Genomic DNA, 16,710 nt, shown 5'->3' on the forward strand with positions numbered 1-16,710 from the left:
ATAACCCTAAAAATGTAAATAATTTCAGTCTACCACTGGTTGGTCTATTTGTGCTATTTTAGTTTAAGGCAGACAGTTTATTCTGAGATCCAGCAATACTTCAGCTTTCCCAGCGTGTTACAGCATCGACAGTCTGGAACTTTTATTGGCAGTCAGCTGGGACGCACATACAAAGAGTAAAAGATACAAATTCAGTCTGCATATTTTTGCATTGGTATCATCAGTTACATGCTATGTGATAATTGACTGGGTTTTATTATAGAATTAGTTCCTTCTGAGGTAGGGGTGTGTTGTGTGTGTCTGTGGGTCCATGTACATTCCTAGGGTTTGCTTGCAGAGAGGTAGGGGAAGGTGCTGTCGCAGCCCCCAATGTATCCCCGGCCTTTGCCTCATTCATGTTGATCCTGTGAAGTTGCATGTTTCATTTGATCAAGCTTAGGGCTGCTTATTCGTGTCACAGGCACCCTTCGAGGCCCTCCTGTGTGCCCACCATACCCCCGAAGCCTAGACACCAGGAGCAGAGCGAAGCATAGAATGAAGGATTCCTTGCCTCGGAGGAGGGCTTGCAGACAGACGAACCACTCGGGCAGGGTTCTGACTGTGGGCGCGGTTCCCTGGACCCAGCCACCGGCCCGTGTCCAGCCATTGACGACGCCAGGGGCTGCCACACTCTGTCCTTGCTCACCCCCTGCCTGTCAGCCCCTGTCTCTCACATCGTCCATATGCTGGCAAGGGCAGTGAAGCTCATCTTCCTCGGGTGTCAGTTTGATCGTAGGTGCTCTCTCCAGCCCAACTTGCTGGTTTCCTTTCCTGCTCGGGACGTTAAATAGTGCTCCTGTGTTTCCCACTCCTCGTGGCCGGTGCTCCATCTCGTCTGTGCTTTCCTTCCCAGCTGGCACCCCTTCCCTGTCGCCCCTCTGCAGCCCCTAAAAATCCCCACCCCTCGTGCTCCCTCAGGCCCCAAAGCGCCAGGTTCCCAAGCTTGTCCTCCAAAATCTTTCTTTGTGCTTTTACCACTTGAGGGCTGGTCAGTGCTCACAAGAAAGTCCTTTTTTCCTACTCATTTTGCCCTTTATTGCCTTTTTTTTTTTTTTCCAGATGTTTGGTATTTTGCCTTACTAAGCCACTCTATTCTCTTGGTTGCCTGCATTTGAATACTTTGCTGTTAAAAAAAATAAAGGGATTGTTCTTACTGGTGTGACTTCCGTTTGCTCCCTGGTTGTTTAAAGTTTTGACCTCCCCGGAGGACCTCACGGGCCAGGTGTCGTGTTTATGGAGCATGCACAGCCCGTGCAAGAAATGGTCTCCATCCCTGTCGGGGCTTCCTACGTGGGGATGCTGTGTCTTCTCTTTGACACAGCTCTTCTCTCTCCGACTGAGGAAATAAATCATCCTTGCTTCCTCCCTGCTGCCTACTCTTAAGCTCTCTCTGGCAGAGGATGACAAAGACGGCACCCTGGGGCCAGTTAGGAGCCATTGCAGTCTCTCAGAGAGAAGGGGATGCTAATGGTCCAGACTGGGGCTGTAGCCATGGGGATGGGAGTAGTGATTGGACTCAGATTCCATTTCAAAGGAAGGCCTGCAGCCTCTGGTTATGGTTTCCCCGTAGGGAATGAGATACTGGCCTGGTGCTATAGGGCCTGAGTAAGTGGGTGAATCACAGATTTATTGAAACGGAAGACCTTGAAAAATAGCAGATACGGGGAGAATGTCCGGAGTTCAGTTTTTCTAATATTGCATTTGAGATGCCAGTTGAGTGGCGAGTAGGGCAGGTGGACATAAAAGTGTGGCCATGGCGGCAAAGGTCTGGCTGGAGGTCAAGATTTGGGCATCAGCATAGAGCCCCGGAGTATCTTTAGGGCCATGGGGCCACAGGTGGGGGATGGCCACCAGGATGCCGGAGCCCTGGGGGTCCTCTGATGTTCAAAGGTGAGGAAGGCAAAGCGAACCCTACACGGGTACCTGAGAAGGAGCAGCCAGTGTTGGGGTGAAGAAGAAACAATCCCCTCTCAGAGGCCAATGGAAGGAAGGGTTTGGAGGGGGGAGAATTAGCTGGTCCATGGTACCATAGAAGGGCCCATCAGAGCACTTCCCACTCCACATTTACTTAACCTGCCTCCTCCCTGGATGGGAAGCTTCTAGGGCGCAGGGAATATGTGTTCCTCATCCCTGTTGCTGGTACTGAGGGAGGCATGTCTTGGCGATGCCATGTGCTAGATGGATGGACTGATGGATGCACAGCTGTATGGATGCACCTGTGAATATTTACAGGCAGCACACGTGTTTTTTATCCTCTCAGTAACGTCTATCACCACGCTTGTGATGTCGTCTTCCAGATGACAATGTGATGTCATCCCCTTCCCTCCCTGTGTCCCGCCCCCGCCATGGCACCTGGGCAGGTTTGAACACTCCGCGGCCTTGACAACTTGGTGATATTGCCCGATTCATGCTTTGTCCTGTTTGTTTGCTCTTTCCTCGTAAACAGCTCTACATCCAGCCCATGATGGGGGCTGGCCTGAATTATGAATGTTACCGATTCGGCATTTCACCTTCCACGAATGCGCTGGTGATTGGTGCTACCGTGATGGAGGGCTTCTACGTGGTCTTCGACAGAGCTCGGAAGAGGGTGGGCTTTGCAGCAAGCCCCTGTGCAGGTAAGCGATGCTTGCACTAGACAGGGAGCCCCAACTACAGTGCATCATGTCCCTTCACTAACTTGGAAGCAACTCTTGATGATGGGTGAGTTGCCTCTGAATTGTTCCCTGCAGGCCCATCATCCGTGGTCAGTCTTATCAGTGAGACACACCACAGGATTGCAGAAAGGAGTACGTGAGGCCATCTGTGTAAAACGTTTAGTTCCGTGCTTGACACCTGGCAAATGTGTGATCAGTGTTAGTATTACAGTTATCTTGCATTAGACTTAAAACAGTATCTCACACCCTGGAATAAAGGTGGGGGGCCTTGGAGAAGAGTTACAGTTTTTTGATAGGAAAACCAAAATAAAGATCAGGGATAAGCTGTGTATTTTTTTTCCCCTCAAAGAAATCTTGGTTGTTGTACAATAAGGAATAAATGCTTATCATTGCTATTTCTTGAAATCCTAAAATGATGAGATCGAGAAGCATGTTTTTCTCTTACAACCCCATTGAAAAGCTGGTGTGAGGGTGAGTCAGCAGCATTGTTTTGCGGAGCCCAGCTTGAGGGTTGGGCCCGTGTTCGGGAAACCAGGAGGGAGGGCAGGAAAGCTGATGGGTGGGGAAACCCCCAAACTTGAAAATGTCTATGCATGAACAGTTTGCTGGAATGGAGTGTCCACACAGCTCCCGGGTCAGCGGGAGGGTCGGGTACTTCGGGCAGCAGCCCAGGCTAGCACTGCAAAGGCCAGTCCTGGATGTGGGCATGAGCTGGGGTCACTGGGGACGTGTGGAGGGAGCGCGTGAGCCGGGCTTCTCAGTGGGATTTCAGGGGACTGACACATCCTGGCACATGGGATTCAGAGTTGGCGGGGAACATGCCAACGGAGAGAAAAATTAAGCAAATGTGTGGCAGCGAAAAGTACAGGCAGCGAGGACGTGGGACAGGAGAAATTTAGAGGCTGTGGGGCGGCACAGAGTCACCACGTGGTGTGGGGATGGAGGTGCGACTTGGATGAAACGGTCCTTCAGGGACAGGAGTAGTGAGCGACAGGCATGAATGCCAGCTGTGCTGGTCACCTCAACCCCGACTAGGCCTTCAGGGGGATCTAGAACCCACAGGGGCGTCTGGGGGAGAGCCACGGAGATGAGGGTGTGCAGGCAAGACATCAAAGGAGCTCAGCTGATTTATCCCTGAGGGGGACATTTCAGGTCTTACCACCTGACTCAGGTGGGGGTGGAATGGGAGTCGTGGTAAGCAAAGCAGGTCGGGCATGCTTCCTATCCTTGTTTGGACACACCGGCGTTCCTGGAGGATAAAATAACAACTTGGAGCTTGGAAGGAGAGAAATATCGAGGGGAAAATGTAACATCTGGAACATGAGCCCAACTCACGTGCTGTAGAAATGAAACCACTCAACCCCATGTACATATTCGATGGTTGCAAGTTCTATTTTTTTTTTTAAGATTTTATTTATTTATTCAGGAGAGACAGAGAGAGAGAGAGAGGCAGAAACACAGGCAAAGGGAGAAGCAGGCTTCCTGCAGGGTTCAGGTCCCAGGACCCTTGGATCCCGACCTGGGCCGAAGGCAGCTCAACCGCTGAGCCACCCAGGCGCCCCTGCAACTACTTTAAGTGTTAACGCAGCTCCCTCTGACTTTGTATTGGTGGGGAGGCTTGGAATCCTTGAGGTTTGTCATTTTGGCATCTTTGGTGGGAGGGAATATTTACCTTTTCAGAGTGCATTACCTGTTTTTAGCACATGAGGTATCCCTGGGAAAGACCTTTCTCTGTGGTGGGACCTGGGACTGTACAGTCAGAGACGCTACTCTGTCTCCCAGCTGTATTTTTACATCTTGTAACCCAGAGAACTAAGCACTAAGGCAATTTCCCCCACAATTTCTGTTCTCTTGTTAAACACTATTAAAGTAGAGGCTACTATGGCAACAGCCGTCATATCGTCCACTTTACTTAATACCGCAGAGCGCGTAATCGCCGTGTCTCCTTAAGTGAATTGCTGTTGGAAGTAGTTTAATATTAAGTGTCTCCAGGCAAAGCAACGTTCACACCTGCATTTCAACATGAATCCTTTGTGAGGTGTGCTTATAGAAGTTTATTATTATTATTTTGCTACTGTTTAAAAAAAAATATTTAAGATTTTGGTACTTAAACATTTGATTTTTACCAGCAGCGGGAATATACATGGATATGTCTCCTCTTCTGTGCAAACTGTTTAGCCATTAAAGTAATTACTTCCCTCCAAGCTGCAATTAGGAGCCAGACAGTGGTCTATAGCGCTGTGATAAATGGAAGAGGTACACTGCCCTTTTTTTTTCTCTTTAAAAGTGTCTATTTTTAATTTATCACTTGCTTTAAATAACAAAATGATTTAAGTCCTAGGAAATCTCATGTGCTTTGTGCACACTTACGGAACACCCAGATTTAACAAATGCTAACATTTTGTCATATTTTCTTCAAAAATTTATCATAGAAACAGAAAAGAAATACAGCTAAAGCCCCACCCCACTACCTTCCCCAGAATGACCCTTCATCCTGAAACTGGTGTAGATTCTTCTCATAATTACTAGACACTTAAGATTCCACAGCATGGGGCACCTGTGGGGCTCCGTCGGTTAAGCATCTGCCTTCGACTCAGGTCGTGATCCCGGATCCCGGGATCGAGTCCCGCATCCAGCTCCCTACTCAGTGAGGAGTCTGCTTCTCCCTCTGCCTCTGCTCCTTCCTCTGCTTGTGCATGCTATCAAATAAATAAAATCATAAATTTTAAAAAAAAATCACTACATAGTTGTAAGTGCCTTGGATTAGTTGTCTATTGCTTGGTAACAATTTAGCCCCGAATTTAGCAGCACTGTGTGACCTTGTGCAGGCACTGAGGGTCAGGAATCGAGGGGGCTTAGCTGATGGTTCGGGTCTAGGGTCTCTCAGCAGGGTGGAGGGGGTTTCTGCTGGAAGCTCACTCATGTGGTAGGTGAGAGGAGCCCTCCATTCCTTGCCATTGGGACATCACGCCAGGCTTCCCTACACATCCTTTTTTTTTAAAAAAAAAAAAATATTTATTTATGATAGTCACACACAGAGAGAGAGAGAGAGGCAGAGACATAGGCAGAGGGAGAAGCAGGCTCCATGCACTGGGAGCCCAATGTGGGATTCGATCCCGGGTCTCCAGGATTGCGCCCTGGGCCAAAGGCAGGCGCTAAACCGCTGCGCCACCCAGGGATCCCTCCTACACATCCTTAAGATGGGCACCCGGTCACCCCAGAACAAGTGATTCCAGAGAGTGGAAGTGCAACACAGCACCCGGGACAGAAGCCACAGTCTTTGCTCACCCAATTTTTTAAGTGGCATGCTATCACTTGTGCCCTATTCTGTTGCACAGAACCACCCTGGCACAGTGTGGGAGGGGATTATACAAAAGTGAATACCAGGGAGCTGGGGTCATTGGAGTCACCTTAGAAGCTGTCTACTGGATACCTATAAATAAATGCCATACAACAAAATATAGGGTGGTTGGTTGTGGGGTTTGGCATTTTTTAAATATATATGAATGCTCTATAGTACTGTGCCTATCCTTTTTCAGTCTGCCTTATTACTCAGCATTACACATTTACTACATTTTCTGTGTTGGTGTGAATACTAGGTCACTTGTTTTGACTGCTCTATAGTATCCTCTTGTATGAATATCCCCAGGTCACTTACCATTCCTGCCTTGATTACCGTTTGGATTGTTTCTGATACTTGCAATTATAACTTGCAGTGAGCATCTCCCTGCACACTATTAGGATCTTCTGAAGATGTGATTTCTAGATGGTTTGGTTTGCCAGCCATCAGTGTTAATGGCTCCTGTCAGAGTTGTCTTCCAAGTAGCCGGACCATCAGATTACATAAGAATGTTCATTTCCTCAAAGTATTATATTTGTTTTGTTTTTGTTATTTTGCTAATCTGTATGTATGAAATTGTGTCACAGGGTGATTACTTCTGAACTGATGGAACTTTTTTTAAAAAAAAAAAAAAGGATTTATTATTTGAGAGAGAGAGTGAGAGAGCTTGCACACTTGGTGGGGAAGGGCAGAGGCAGGGAGAGAATCTCAAGCATACTCCCCACTGAGTATAAGGCCTTATGGGGCTCAATCTTAAGACCCTGAGATCACGATTTGAGCCAAAACCAAGAGTCAGGGAAGCCTGGGTGGCTCAGTGATTGAGCATCTGCCTTGGTCCAGGGTGTGATCCTGGAGTCGCAAGATTTGAGTCCCACATTGGGCTCCCCGCATGGAGCCTGTTTCTCCCTCTGCCTATGTCTCTGCCTCTCTCTGTCTCTCATGAATAAATAAAATCTTAAAAAAAAAAAAACAAACCCAAGAGTCCGATGCTCAACCTACTGAGCCACCCTAACACCCTGAGATGATGCGGTTTTTATAGGTTTATGGGGTGTTTGAGCTCTTTCTCTCATGGTGAATTTTTCTGCTAATAGCTTATGTACATTTTTCTACCAGTCTTTTTTTAATGTCTATACATTCTTCTTATTTGATCCATTAGGTATGGGGGGCTTATGTGTGGTGAATATCTGCTAATCTCTCTGGATTTCTCCTACCTATTTTTGTTGTCTTTCATTTATATATATATTTTTTTAATTTAGTGAGATAAAATATACTGATCTCTTCCTTATGGCTTTTACTCTGTACCTTATTTAAGATTTTTTTTTTCAATCTAAGAAAATAAAGATTTTTTTTCTCTAAAGATACACTGTACTTTTTTCCATATTCTCATAGAATATGAAATGGGAATCCAATTTTTTATAAGAATTCAATTTTCTCAGTATTATTTATTGAAGATATTTTCCTCTCTAATATTTTCAGTATTATAAAAATTTTAATATACAGGAAAGACTAAAAATAATACAATGATGTCTTACTATCCACCATCTAGATTTGATAATTTTTGCATTTTGCCATATATGTCAGTATACATGTATATGTAGTTTTTGTTGGAACCATTTGCAAGTAGGTTGCAGATATCACGACATTCTACCCCTAAATATTTCACTCTATAACATTTCATTTATAAATACATCTTAAAAATATGGACAGTCTCATACATAACCATAATACCATTATGATATCTAAAAAATCAAAAATATTTACATCGTAGTATGTATTATATAGGTCAAATTCAGATTTCCTCAGGTACCCCAAAAAAATGGTTTCCTTAGCTGTGTTTTTGTTTTTGGTATTTTTGAAGGCCAGTTTTGTAGACTATATCATATTCGGATTTGTCGGGATTTCTTGTAATAGTATCATTTAATATGTTCAACATGTTCATTTAACCTTACATTTCTGTAAACTTGTTTTGCTTTTTTAATATTTGTTTACTTGAGAGAGAGCAAGAGCTAGAGAGAGCACAGAGGGAGAGGGAGAAACAGGCACCCCGCTGAGCAGGAAGCCCGATGTGGGACTTGATGTGGGACTTGACCCTAGGACCCTGGGACCACGACCTGAGCCAAAGGCAGATGCTTAACTGCCTGAACCACCCAGGTGGCCTGCATTTCTGTAAACTTGAACTTAGGTCTGGAGGCTTGGTTAGATTCAGGTTAAATTAATTTTGCAAGATATCTACAAAATTTTAATAACATCTTTGTTATATACCAAGACCCAGTATATACCTGGATCTGTTCTTTCTGAGCATTCTCTTCTACCCTACTGGTATAGTTGCTGTCCCTGTGCTATAATATATGGCTTAATTTCTGTAGTTATAAGACTTAATTTTCAGCAGGGGCTCAACTCTTCTTTAAATGCCCTAGGCTACTTTTGTCCTTTTTTTTCTTAAAGATTTTATTTATTCATGAGAGACACACAGAGAGAGGCAGAGACACAGGCAGAGGGAAAAGCAGGCTCCATTCAAGGAGCCTGATGTGGAACTCAATCCCAAGACTCCAGGATCACCCCCTGAGCTGAAGGCAGATGCTTAACCACTGAGCCACCAAGGAATCCCTTGTCTTTTGTTTCAACTTGTCAGGATCTCTGAACCCTATTGGGATTTTTATTAGAACTGCATTGGATTTAGAGATTAATTTGAGAAGAAATCAAGTCTTTGTTATACAAGTCTTTTCCCTATAAATGTGCTAATTCTCATTTGTTTAGGTCTTTTTTTATGTCCTACAGCAATTTTGTAGTTTTCTCTAAGAAAGTCTTACACACGTAAATTTATTGGTAGATACCTGTTAGCTCTTATTGTTACTATAAATGATATTTTAAATTGCATTTCGGTTGTTTAGTATATAGGCTTGCAGAGTTTTTTGTATGTTAATCTTCTATCCAGCCACCTTGCTGAATTCTCTGTTTAAAAAAAAAAAAAAACAGTTGTTAGAGTTGCTTGGATTCTTCTATGAAAGCAGTCATATAGTCTCATGTACAGAGTAGGTTTGTGGAATTCCCTTCTAATCCTCAATTAAGGGATTCTCAGTTTGCTGAAATTGTTTAGTATGAATGGAAAAACTGACATTTTTACTAATGTTAAACATATTCCTACTCTATGACTCAGCAACTTCACTCTTAGGTATATGCAGTGGGGAAATGAATGTGTGTCCACCCAAAGACTTGACCAGAAGCAGCTTTATTCATAAAATGAACTAAAAGGGATCCCTGGGTGGCACAGCGGTTTAGCGCCTGCCTTTGGCCCAGGGTGTGATCCTGGAGACCCGGGATCGAATCCCACGTCAGGCTCCCAGTGCATGGAGCCTGCTTCTCCCTCTGCCTATGTCTCTGCCTCTCTCTCTCTCTCTCTCTATGACTCATAAATAAATAAAAATTAAAAAAATAAAATAAAATAAAATGAACTAAAAGTACTACATCATTCAGTTATTACATTGTTACACAAAACCACCATTTTCATCAAACTAAAAACAGTCCAAAGTATAATGAAAGGAGAATGGATACATTTTGACACAACAATTTTCCTTATGCTGAAAAATATGCTTTAGGATCTCTCTTAAATTTCATTTTGGGGGCAGCCCGGGTGGCTTAGTGATTTAGTGCTGCCTTCAGCCCAGGACATGGTCCTGGAGACCCGGGATCAAGTCCCACATCAGGCTACCTGTGTAGAGCCTGCTTCTCCCTCTGCCTGTGTCTCTGCCCCCCACCCCCTCTGTGTCTCTCATGAATAAATAAAATCTTTAAAAAAAAATTTCATTTGCCCTGATCCTTGAATCATGGTTTAGCCCTAGCATTCTAGATTGCCCATTTTCCCTTAGTGTTTTGAAGATGCTATTTCAGTGTTTTCTGTCCAACATTATTGCTGGTGAAAAAAACCCCAGTTTCAGGTGTTGTACCTTTAAGGGTAATCTGTTTGTTTTCTCTGGTTCCTGTTCAGACTTAAGTTAAATTTTTCATCTTCTAAAGTTTCACCATGATGTATCTAGACCTAGATTGTTTTTCATCTTGCTCAGGACTCTCTGAGTCTGATAATTCATGTTTTTTTTAATCATCAAGCCCAGAGAATTCTAAGCTGTTACCTCCACCACTCTTGCCTCACGCTCATCTTTACTAGTTTCTCCTGGACTGCTGAGATAAATTTTGAGATTTCTCTTTGTTTTCCTTTACATCCCATAACCTTTTATTCATAGTTTCCTTTCTTTATCTTTGCTGCATTCTGTGTAGTTTCTGCAGACACATCCTAGGTTGTCCTAGTTCTCTCAGGGTTTTTTTTAAGATTTTATTTCTTCATGAGAGAGAGAAAGAGAAGAGCGCATGTGTGAGAGAGAGGCAGAGGGGCAGGGAGAAGGAGAGAGAATCTCAGGCAGACTTCATGCTGGGGCTCCATCCCACAACCACAAGATCACAGCCTGAGATGAAACCAAGAGTCCAATCCGATGCCTTACCTCAACCAACGACCTGTGGCACCCGGGTGCCCCAACCTATTCAGTGAGTTTTAAATTACATTGGCTGTATTTTTCATTTCTAGAAATCCCACTTTGTACTTTTTCAAATCTACTAGTGTACTTTTCTGTAGTGTTCTGTAATAATTTTGTTGTGGCTTGTATTTACTTTGTCTCCATTATTTTATTTGATCTTTGAAAATGGCCAGATAATGTTCCAGTGATACAAGGCATAATATAGTGCCCCACACCCTCAGAGGCAATCATGTATATTGTATACATGTATATATACACAGTGTTCCCACATTATTTTTTGAGCCTTATAATCTTCTGTTATGTGGATGTTCTCTGATTTAACAATTCCTTAATGATATATTTAAGTTGTTTCTAGTCTCCTGTTGTTATTAACAGTAATACCATGTTTCACTCACACATATGAAAGTATATCTCTAGATTAGATTATTGGAAGTAGAATTGCCAGGCTAAAGAGTATAAGCATTTGTAATCTTGATAAATATTGTCACATTGCTTTCCAGGGAGGTTGTACTCTTTTATACCTGGTTGTACCAGTTTTCTAAGAATGTTATATAATGGCCTGAGTTCCCAGTCAGCATCACCAACAGGGTAGTGTCACACTTTCGGGAATTTTGCCAATCTGATAGGTAGAAACGATTATCTCGGTATAGTTTTAATTTAATTACTTTATTACATGTGTGGTTGGGTTTATTTCCCTGTGTCCAAGGGCATTTGTTTTTCTTTTCTATGAACTATGTGCTCATATATTTTCCCTATTCTATTGGGTTTTTAGGTTTTTATATTGATTTGTAGAAGCTCTGTGTAATGGAGTAATTAACCATTTGGAGAAAAAAGCTATAATCCATGTTTTAGTTATACATTATTTAAAAATTTACTTTGCTGTTGAGGAATTTTATTGTAAAAATGGTTTGAGGTATTTAAATATATCAGTCTTTTGTTTTAAGTATATCAATCTTTTAAGTTTTAAGGCTCTTAGGTTTGAAGTCACATTTTAAATGACCTTCTTTATTGAAATTATTTTGTGATTTGTGCAAATACTTTCATGTTTCATTTACCTTGACATAGTCTGTATGGATAGCTTTTTTGCCCCCAAGCTGACTACCACATTGTTCCTGTAATATTTTTCAGATAATCCACATTTTCTCCACTGATCTGAAATTCCATAATTATCATATTCCAAATTCCAGTAAATATTTAAAAGATATATATTTATTTCTGGACTTTCTGTTCTGTTCAATTGATTTATCTTACAGTGCTAGTTTCTGTTCATTACTCTTTTTTTTAAAGATTCTATTTATTTATTTGAGAGAGAGAGAGAACAAGAGAACAAACACAAGCATGGGGAGTGGCAGATGGAGAGGGAGAAGCAAGCTCCAGCTAAGCAGGGAGCCAATGTGGGACTCGATCTCAGGACCCTGCGATCATGACCTGAGCCAAAGGCAGTCTCTTAAACCAAGTGAGCTACCCAGATGCCTCCCATTATTCTTTTTTATTCAGAACTTCCCTGCTGTTCTTAATTGTATTTTCCTTTATGAACTTTAAATCAACCTGTTACAAAAAAAAATCTTGTTAGTATTTTCATGAGGTTTTAATCACTGTAAACACAGCTATAGTATAATCTCAAGCATATTCTGTGTCCCTATCATTTATGGAGAGCTAATCTCTTTGTTTTTGTATCTGCTTACAGTTCTCTCCTGGTGGAGTTTCTCACTTGGTTTTGCAAGTTTTTGTTGTGAGCTTATTGTTAGTGGGCATGCTTTTTTTTTTTTTTTTTTTTCCGCCTTTGGAGAGAGTTCAGTGCACCTTGGGTTGTAAAAATGTTGCTGTTAAAGCAACTCTGCATTTATTTCTGCTGAGTGTGAGGCATCGAGAACTTTTAGGATTTCTACCCCAAGCTGTGTAAATGTAGATGCCCTCCATGCGTGACACTGTGGTTGGGAGACTGTCTTTCTCATGGGAGATTGTTTCTTGCCCTCCTTGCCCTCTGCCCCTCTGGCCTCAGGCAGAGTCAGATTTCTGTGTTGGCAGAATTTTCCCAGCTCCCTCCACCAGTGAATCAGTCTCTGTCACCCATCCATGTGGTGCTGGGGTCAAATCTGCCTCCCTCCCTCCCCCTGTCCCTGGGCATTGGATCTCCAGTTCTAGGGCCTATTTCTAGGCTCATCTACATATTTAAAAATACGAGTTTATCATCTTTTCTATGTGTTATAGTAGGAGGAAGTTCTACCTTGGTGCCAGCTAGCACTTGGCGGAGCCCAAATCTTTGGGAGCTTCCCTTTTCTCTTGATGCCTTTTATTTGGTTTTCGTAATAATTGGTGTTTGTCAGACAACACTTCGCGATAGGATTAGGCTTTTCTATAAGGGTTGGGGCAGGGTGGGAAGGAGAGCAGTGAGTGGGATCTCTTTGAAGACTTTTCCTGGGGAGCTTTTCAAAATACATTATGGCCCACACCCTCCCCTCCTTTTTCAGCCAGGGTGTATCAGAATGGTGGTGGGTGGGAGGGTGATGGTTATTTTGGAAAAAGATCCACAGATGCTTCTCTTATGCTGCCCTGCCTCTCCTCGCCTCACCCACCCCCCCCCCCAACCCCTACGAAGCGTCACTATTCTAGTCTCAGAGCCACATAAATAAGGCGGTGGTCACCATGTGCCATGGAGCTGGCCAACCTGGGGCGTCCGCAGATAGAGAGCCTCCCATCCCAGGGGCAGATGTTAGAGGCTGCAGCACTTTCAGCTGCCTCTGTGCTGCCCGGGCCAAGTATCCTATAACTAGGAAGATAATAGAGTGTTAAGAGTGACAGCTCTCTCTTAATGTATCCAAAGCTTCTGAAATACCACCCATCTCTTTTTATAGATTGAGACATTTAGCACCCAAGAGCCGTATAGATTTCAGCTTTTACAACTTGAGACTCATCATAGATTGTGGCAGTCATTTCACTGCGAATTTTCCTTGCTGCAGGTTGAAAGTGGATCATCTGGTACATATTCATGTTTAAAAATAGGAAACTTAGCTGTTAAGAGCAGAGTTGCAGAGATAGGCCTCCTCCACCTACTTAGAATACAATGAAAAGATGCCAACGCCAGGGGCCCCAAAGACAGGGTTTAGGTCGCCCTCATTCCTCATTTTATAGAAAAGAACCGTGAGAACTGGGGGTGCTGAGTGGTTCTCATGTGGTTGCACAACAAAATGGCCCCGGGCCCAGAATGCCTGTCCTGTAAACTCCAGAACATTCTTCCAGGTGAAACCTGGCTACTCAGAAGGCATCTTTGTATCAATTTAGTCTGTGTGAGGAGATCATTCACTTTATTTTGCATACTGTGGCAAAAAAAAAAAAAAAAGTACCCAGCCATGATGATTTTTTTATGGTTAGCAGATTAATGTGTCTTCCTCTGGTGCTTATTATCAACTGGGTACTGATCTTCCAGGAGGTAAGACAGAGAAACCATAATTAAAAATCGTAACCCAAGATATCGATGAGAGATTTAAAATAATGATTTATTAACAGGAGATACTGACGAAACACCAAGCTTACCCAGGCACGGTGCTGAGTGCCCTTCCGGTTAGCCTAGTGATCCATTGAGCAAGACTGATTCGTGGGTGCTGTTAATTTCTCCATTTTACAGATAGGGAAACTGAGGAGCAGAGAAGTTAAAAATATTGGCCAAGGTGACAACTTCACTACGTGGGAACTTGGACTTGAACCCCAGCAGTCTGACCTGTGCCCTTCACCCGTGCATAGGGTGGCCTCATCAATAATTCCAGTATAAAAACTTAAAATCTACTCCAGGATCATAGAATTAGTAGTATAGGTAAACAAGTGCACAGACCAGCCAATGAATGCCATTTCCTGAAGATATTCAAGAAGTAATTTAAAATCAACTCTAATTTAAAAATATATATATTTATTTATTTATTTAAGTAATATCTGCCCTCAATGTGGCGAACTCAGGACCCCGAGATCAAGAGCTGCCTATTCTGCTGGCACGCGCCCCTCCTTTGATAGGAAGTAGCTGTTGAGAAAATGTGAGGGCACGGTTGTTTTCAGATAAGATATTTTGACTGACAACCTTAAATTGGTGCTATTTTTCAGGAATGTAAACAAATTTTTTTTGAATATAAAAGTAATAGGTGTACTTTGAAGAAAATTTGACTTCGGCAAGGGTTTTGATGCGTTTGTATTGTAGATCTGTTTGTTATTTTTTTGTTCTTGTTTTTGTTTTTTTGTAGATCTGTTTCTGTGAAAACCTGTATATAAACTTGAGCATTGAACAAACCCCCATGTACCTAGCGGAACTGGGCTTGGGTTCATTTTTCTTCTTCTATTTCTTTTTCTTTTTTTCTTTTTCAGCCTGAGTGCAATCCTGTCACATGTGTTGTTCATTGACATACTTTTTTGACTACCTCATTTGTTGGATTTTTTTTTTAATGGTTTTATTGACATATAGTTGCTATAAAGTGGACAGTTTGTGTTTTGGGGACCAGTTTGCTGAATTTTACATATGTATGTGAATTGGAAAAACTCCAGTCCCCTCCAGTGGTTCTCCTTTGCTCTGGGGCTTGCCGCCTCGCTCACAGCGCAGACCACTCTCTGTCACTGACTTCTGACTAAATTCCACTGTGATCAGAGAACATAGCGTGGATTTTAGTTCCTTTAGATTTCTCGATATTTCGGGTTTTTAAAAGATTTTATTTATTTATTCACGAGAGACACAGAGAGGAAGGTAGAGACACAGGAAGGGGGAGAAGCAGGCTCCTCATTGAGCAGGGAGCCCAATGCAGGACTCGATTCCAAGACCCCGGGATCACGACCTGAGCTGAAGGCAGATGCTCCACTGATGAGCGCCCCCTCCCCCCAGGTGCCCCTCACTCCACATTACCTTTGATTAGCATTAGCTTCACGCATCTTTTTCCATCCTGTGTCTTTCAATGTAGTTGACTATCTACATCTAAAATGCGCTGCTTGGGAGCAAATAGTCAGGTCTTGCTTTTTCTCTAATTCACTTCAACAATCTCTGCTTTGTCTTTGGGGTGTTTAGACCAGAGATTGGCAGATAACAGCCTGCAGGCCAAATCTGGCCTGTCGGGTTTTTTTTTTTTTTTTTTTCTTTATATACAGCCTTTGTAAAAAACAGTTTTACATTTTTAAAGGGGTGTGAAAAAAAAAAAAAAGAAATCCGGGAAGAATGTGACAAATCCTCCATGGCCCAAAAAGCCCTAACACGTTTACTTTCTGATCCTTTCTGGAACAAGTTTGCGGACCCCCGGTGTAGATTATAACAAGATGATTGATTGATCGGTACTTTTCCCCCTTTCCTGCCTCCTTCTGGATTGAGCGTTTTTATCTCTCTCCCCCTCGGCTGGTGTCCTGGCTCTCACTCTGGACGTGTGATCGTAGCGGTTGCTCTAGGGTCCGAGCGGGCACCATGGAGAGACCTGGTCTGCTGCTCTGTACAGTATAAGGACCCAGAGCGTGCTCGCACTTCTCACGTCGCCCCTTGTGATGTTGCTGCGCGCGTTTTACTTATGCGTGTGTTACAAACCACCCACGACACTGGTGTTATTTTTACTTGACGCCAGTTATCTCCTTAAGTATTTAAGATGAAAAGTGAGATGATATAATTGCCTACATAGTTACCGCGTCTGGTGCTCATCGTTCCTTTGTGTACATCCCGGTCTCCAGCTGACATCCTTGACCTTCTGCTTGAAGGCCTTCTGTTAGTGTGATTTCAGTGCACATTGATTGGCGATTTCTTCTTTCTTTCTTTCTTTTCTTTCTTTCTTTCTTTTCTTTTTTTTTTTTTCAGCTTTATGGAGGTGTAACTGACACAGAAAAGCTAGGAACATTTAAGGTATACAACTTGATGTTTTCCTGTATGTACGTGTTGTAAAATGATCACCACCAGCTGCATATCCATCATCTCACGTGGGTACCATTGTCTGTCTTCCTTCCTTTCTTTTCCGTTTCTCTTTCCTCCTTTTTTCATTTCTTTTCTTTCTTCTTTCTTTCTTCCTTTCTCTTCTCTTTCTAATTTCTTTCTTCTTTCCCTTCCCTGTCCTCCCCTCCCCTCCTCTCCCCTCCCCTCCTCTCCTCTCTCCTCCCCTCTCTCCCTCCTCCCCTTTCCCCCTCTCCTCCCTTCCCCTCTCCTTTC

General features: G+C 43.1%; 1 protein-coding gene and 1 long non-coding RNA gene across 2 annotated transcripts in view; one reads left to right on the forward strand and one right to left on the reverse strand.

The window, feature by feature from the left end:
- BACE2 (beta-secretase 2) overlaps positions 1 to 16,710 on the forward strand; it is a 79,771-nt gene that overhangs the window by 58,005 nt on the left and 5,056 nt on the right. Inside the window, exon 8 of the mRNA XM_025449756.3 lies at positions 2,486 to 2,654. Coding sequence (XP_025305541.1) covers positions 2,486 to 2,654 — 169 coding nt within the window. The remainder of the gene's footprint in view (positions 1 to 2,485; positions 2,655 to 16,710) is intronic.
- LOC118352984 (uncharacterized) overlaps positions 3,791 to 16,710 on the reverse strand; it is a 42,490-nt gene continuing 29,570 nt past the window's right edge. The window contains exon 3 of the long non-coding RNA XR_004811056.2: positions 3,791 to 8,985. This is a non-coding gene — a long non-coding RNA (uncharacterized LOC118352984). The remainder of the gene's footprint in view (positions 8,986 to 16,710) is intronic.

This window comes from Canis lupus, chromosome 31, assembly GCF_003254725.2.
Source record: "Canis lupus dingo isolate Sandy chromosome 31, ASM325472v2, whole genome shotgun sequence".
Taxonomy (NCBI): domain Eukaryota; kingdom Metazoa; phylum Chordata; class Mammalia; order Carnivora; family Canidae; genus Canis; species Canis lupus.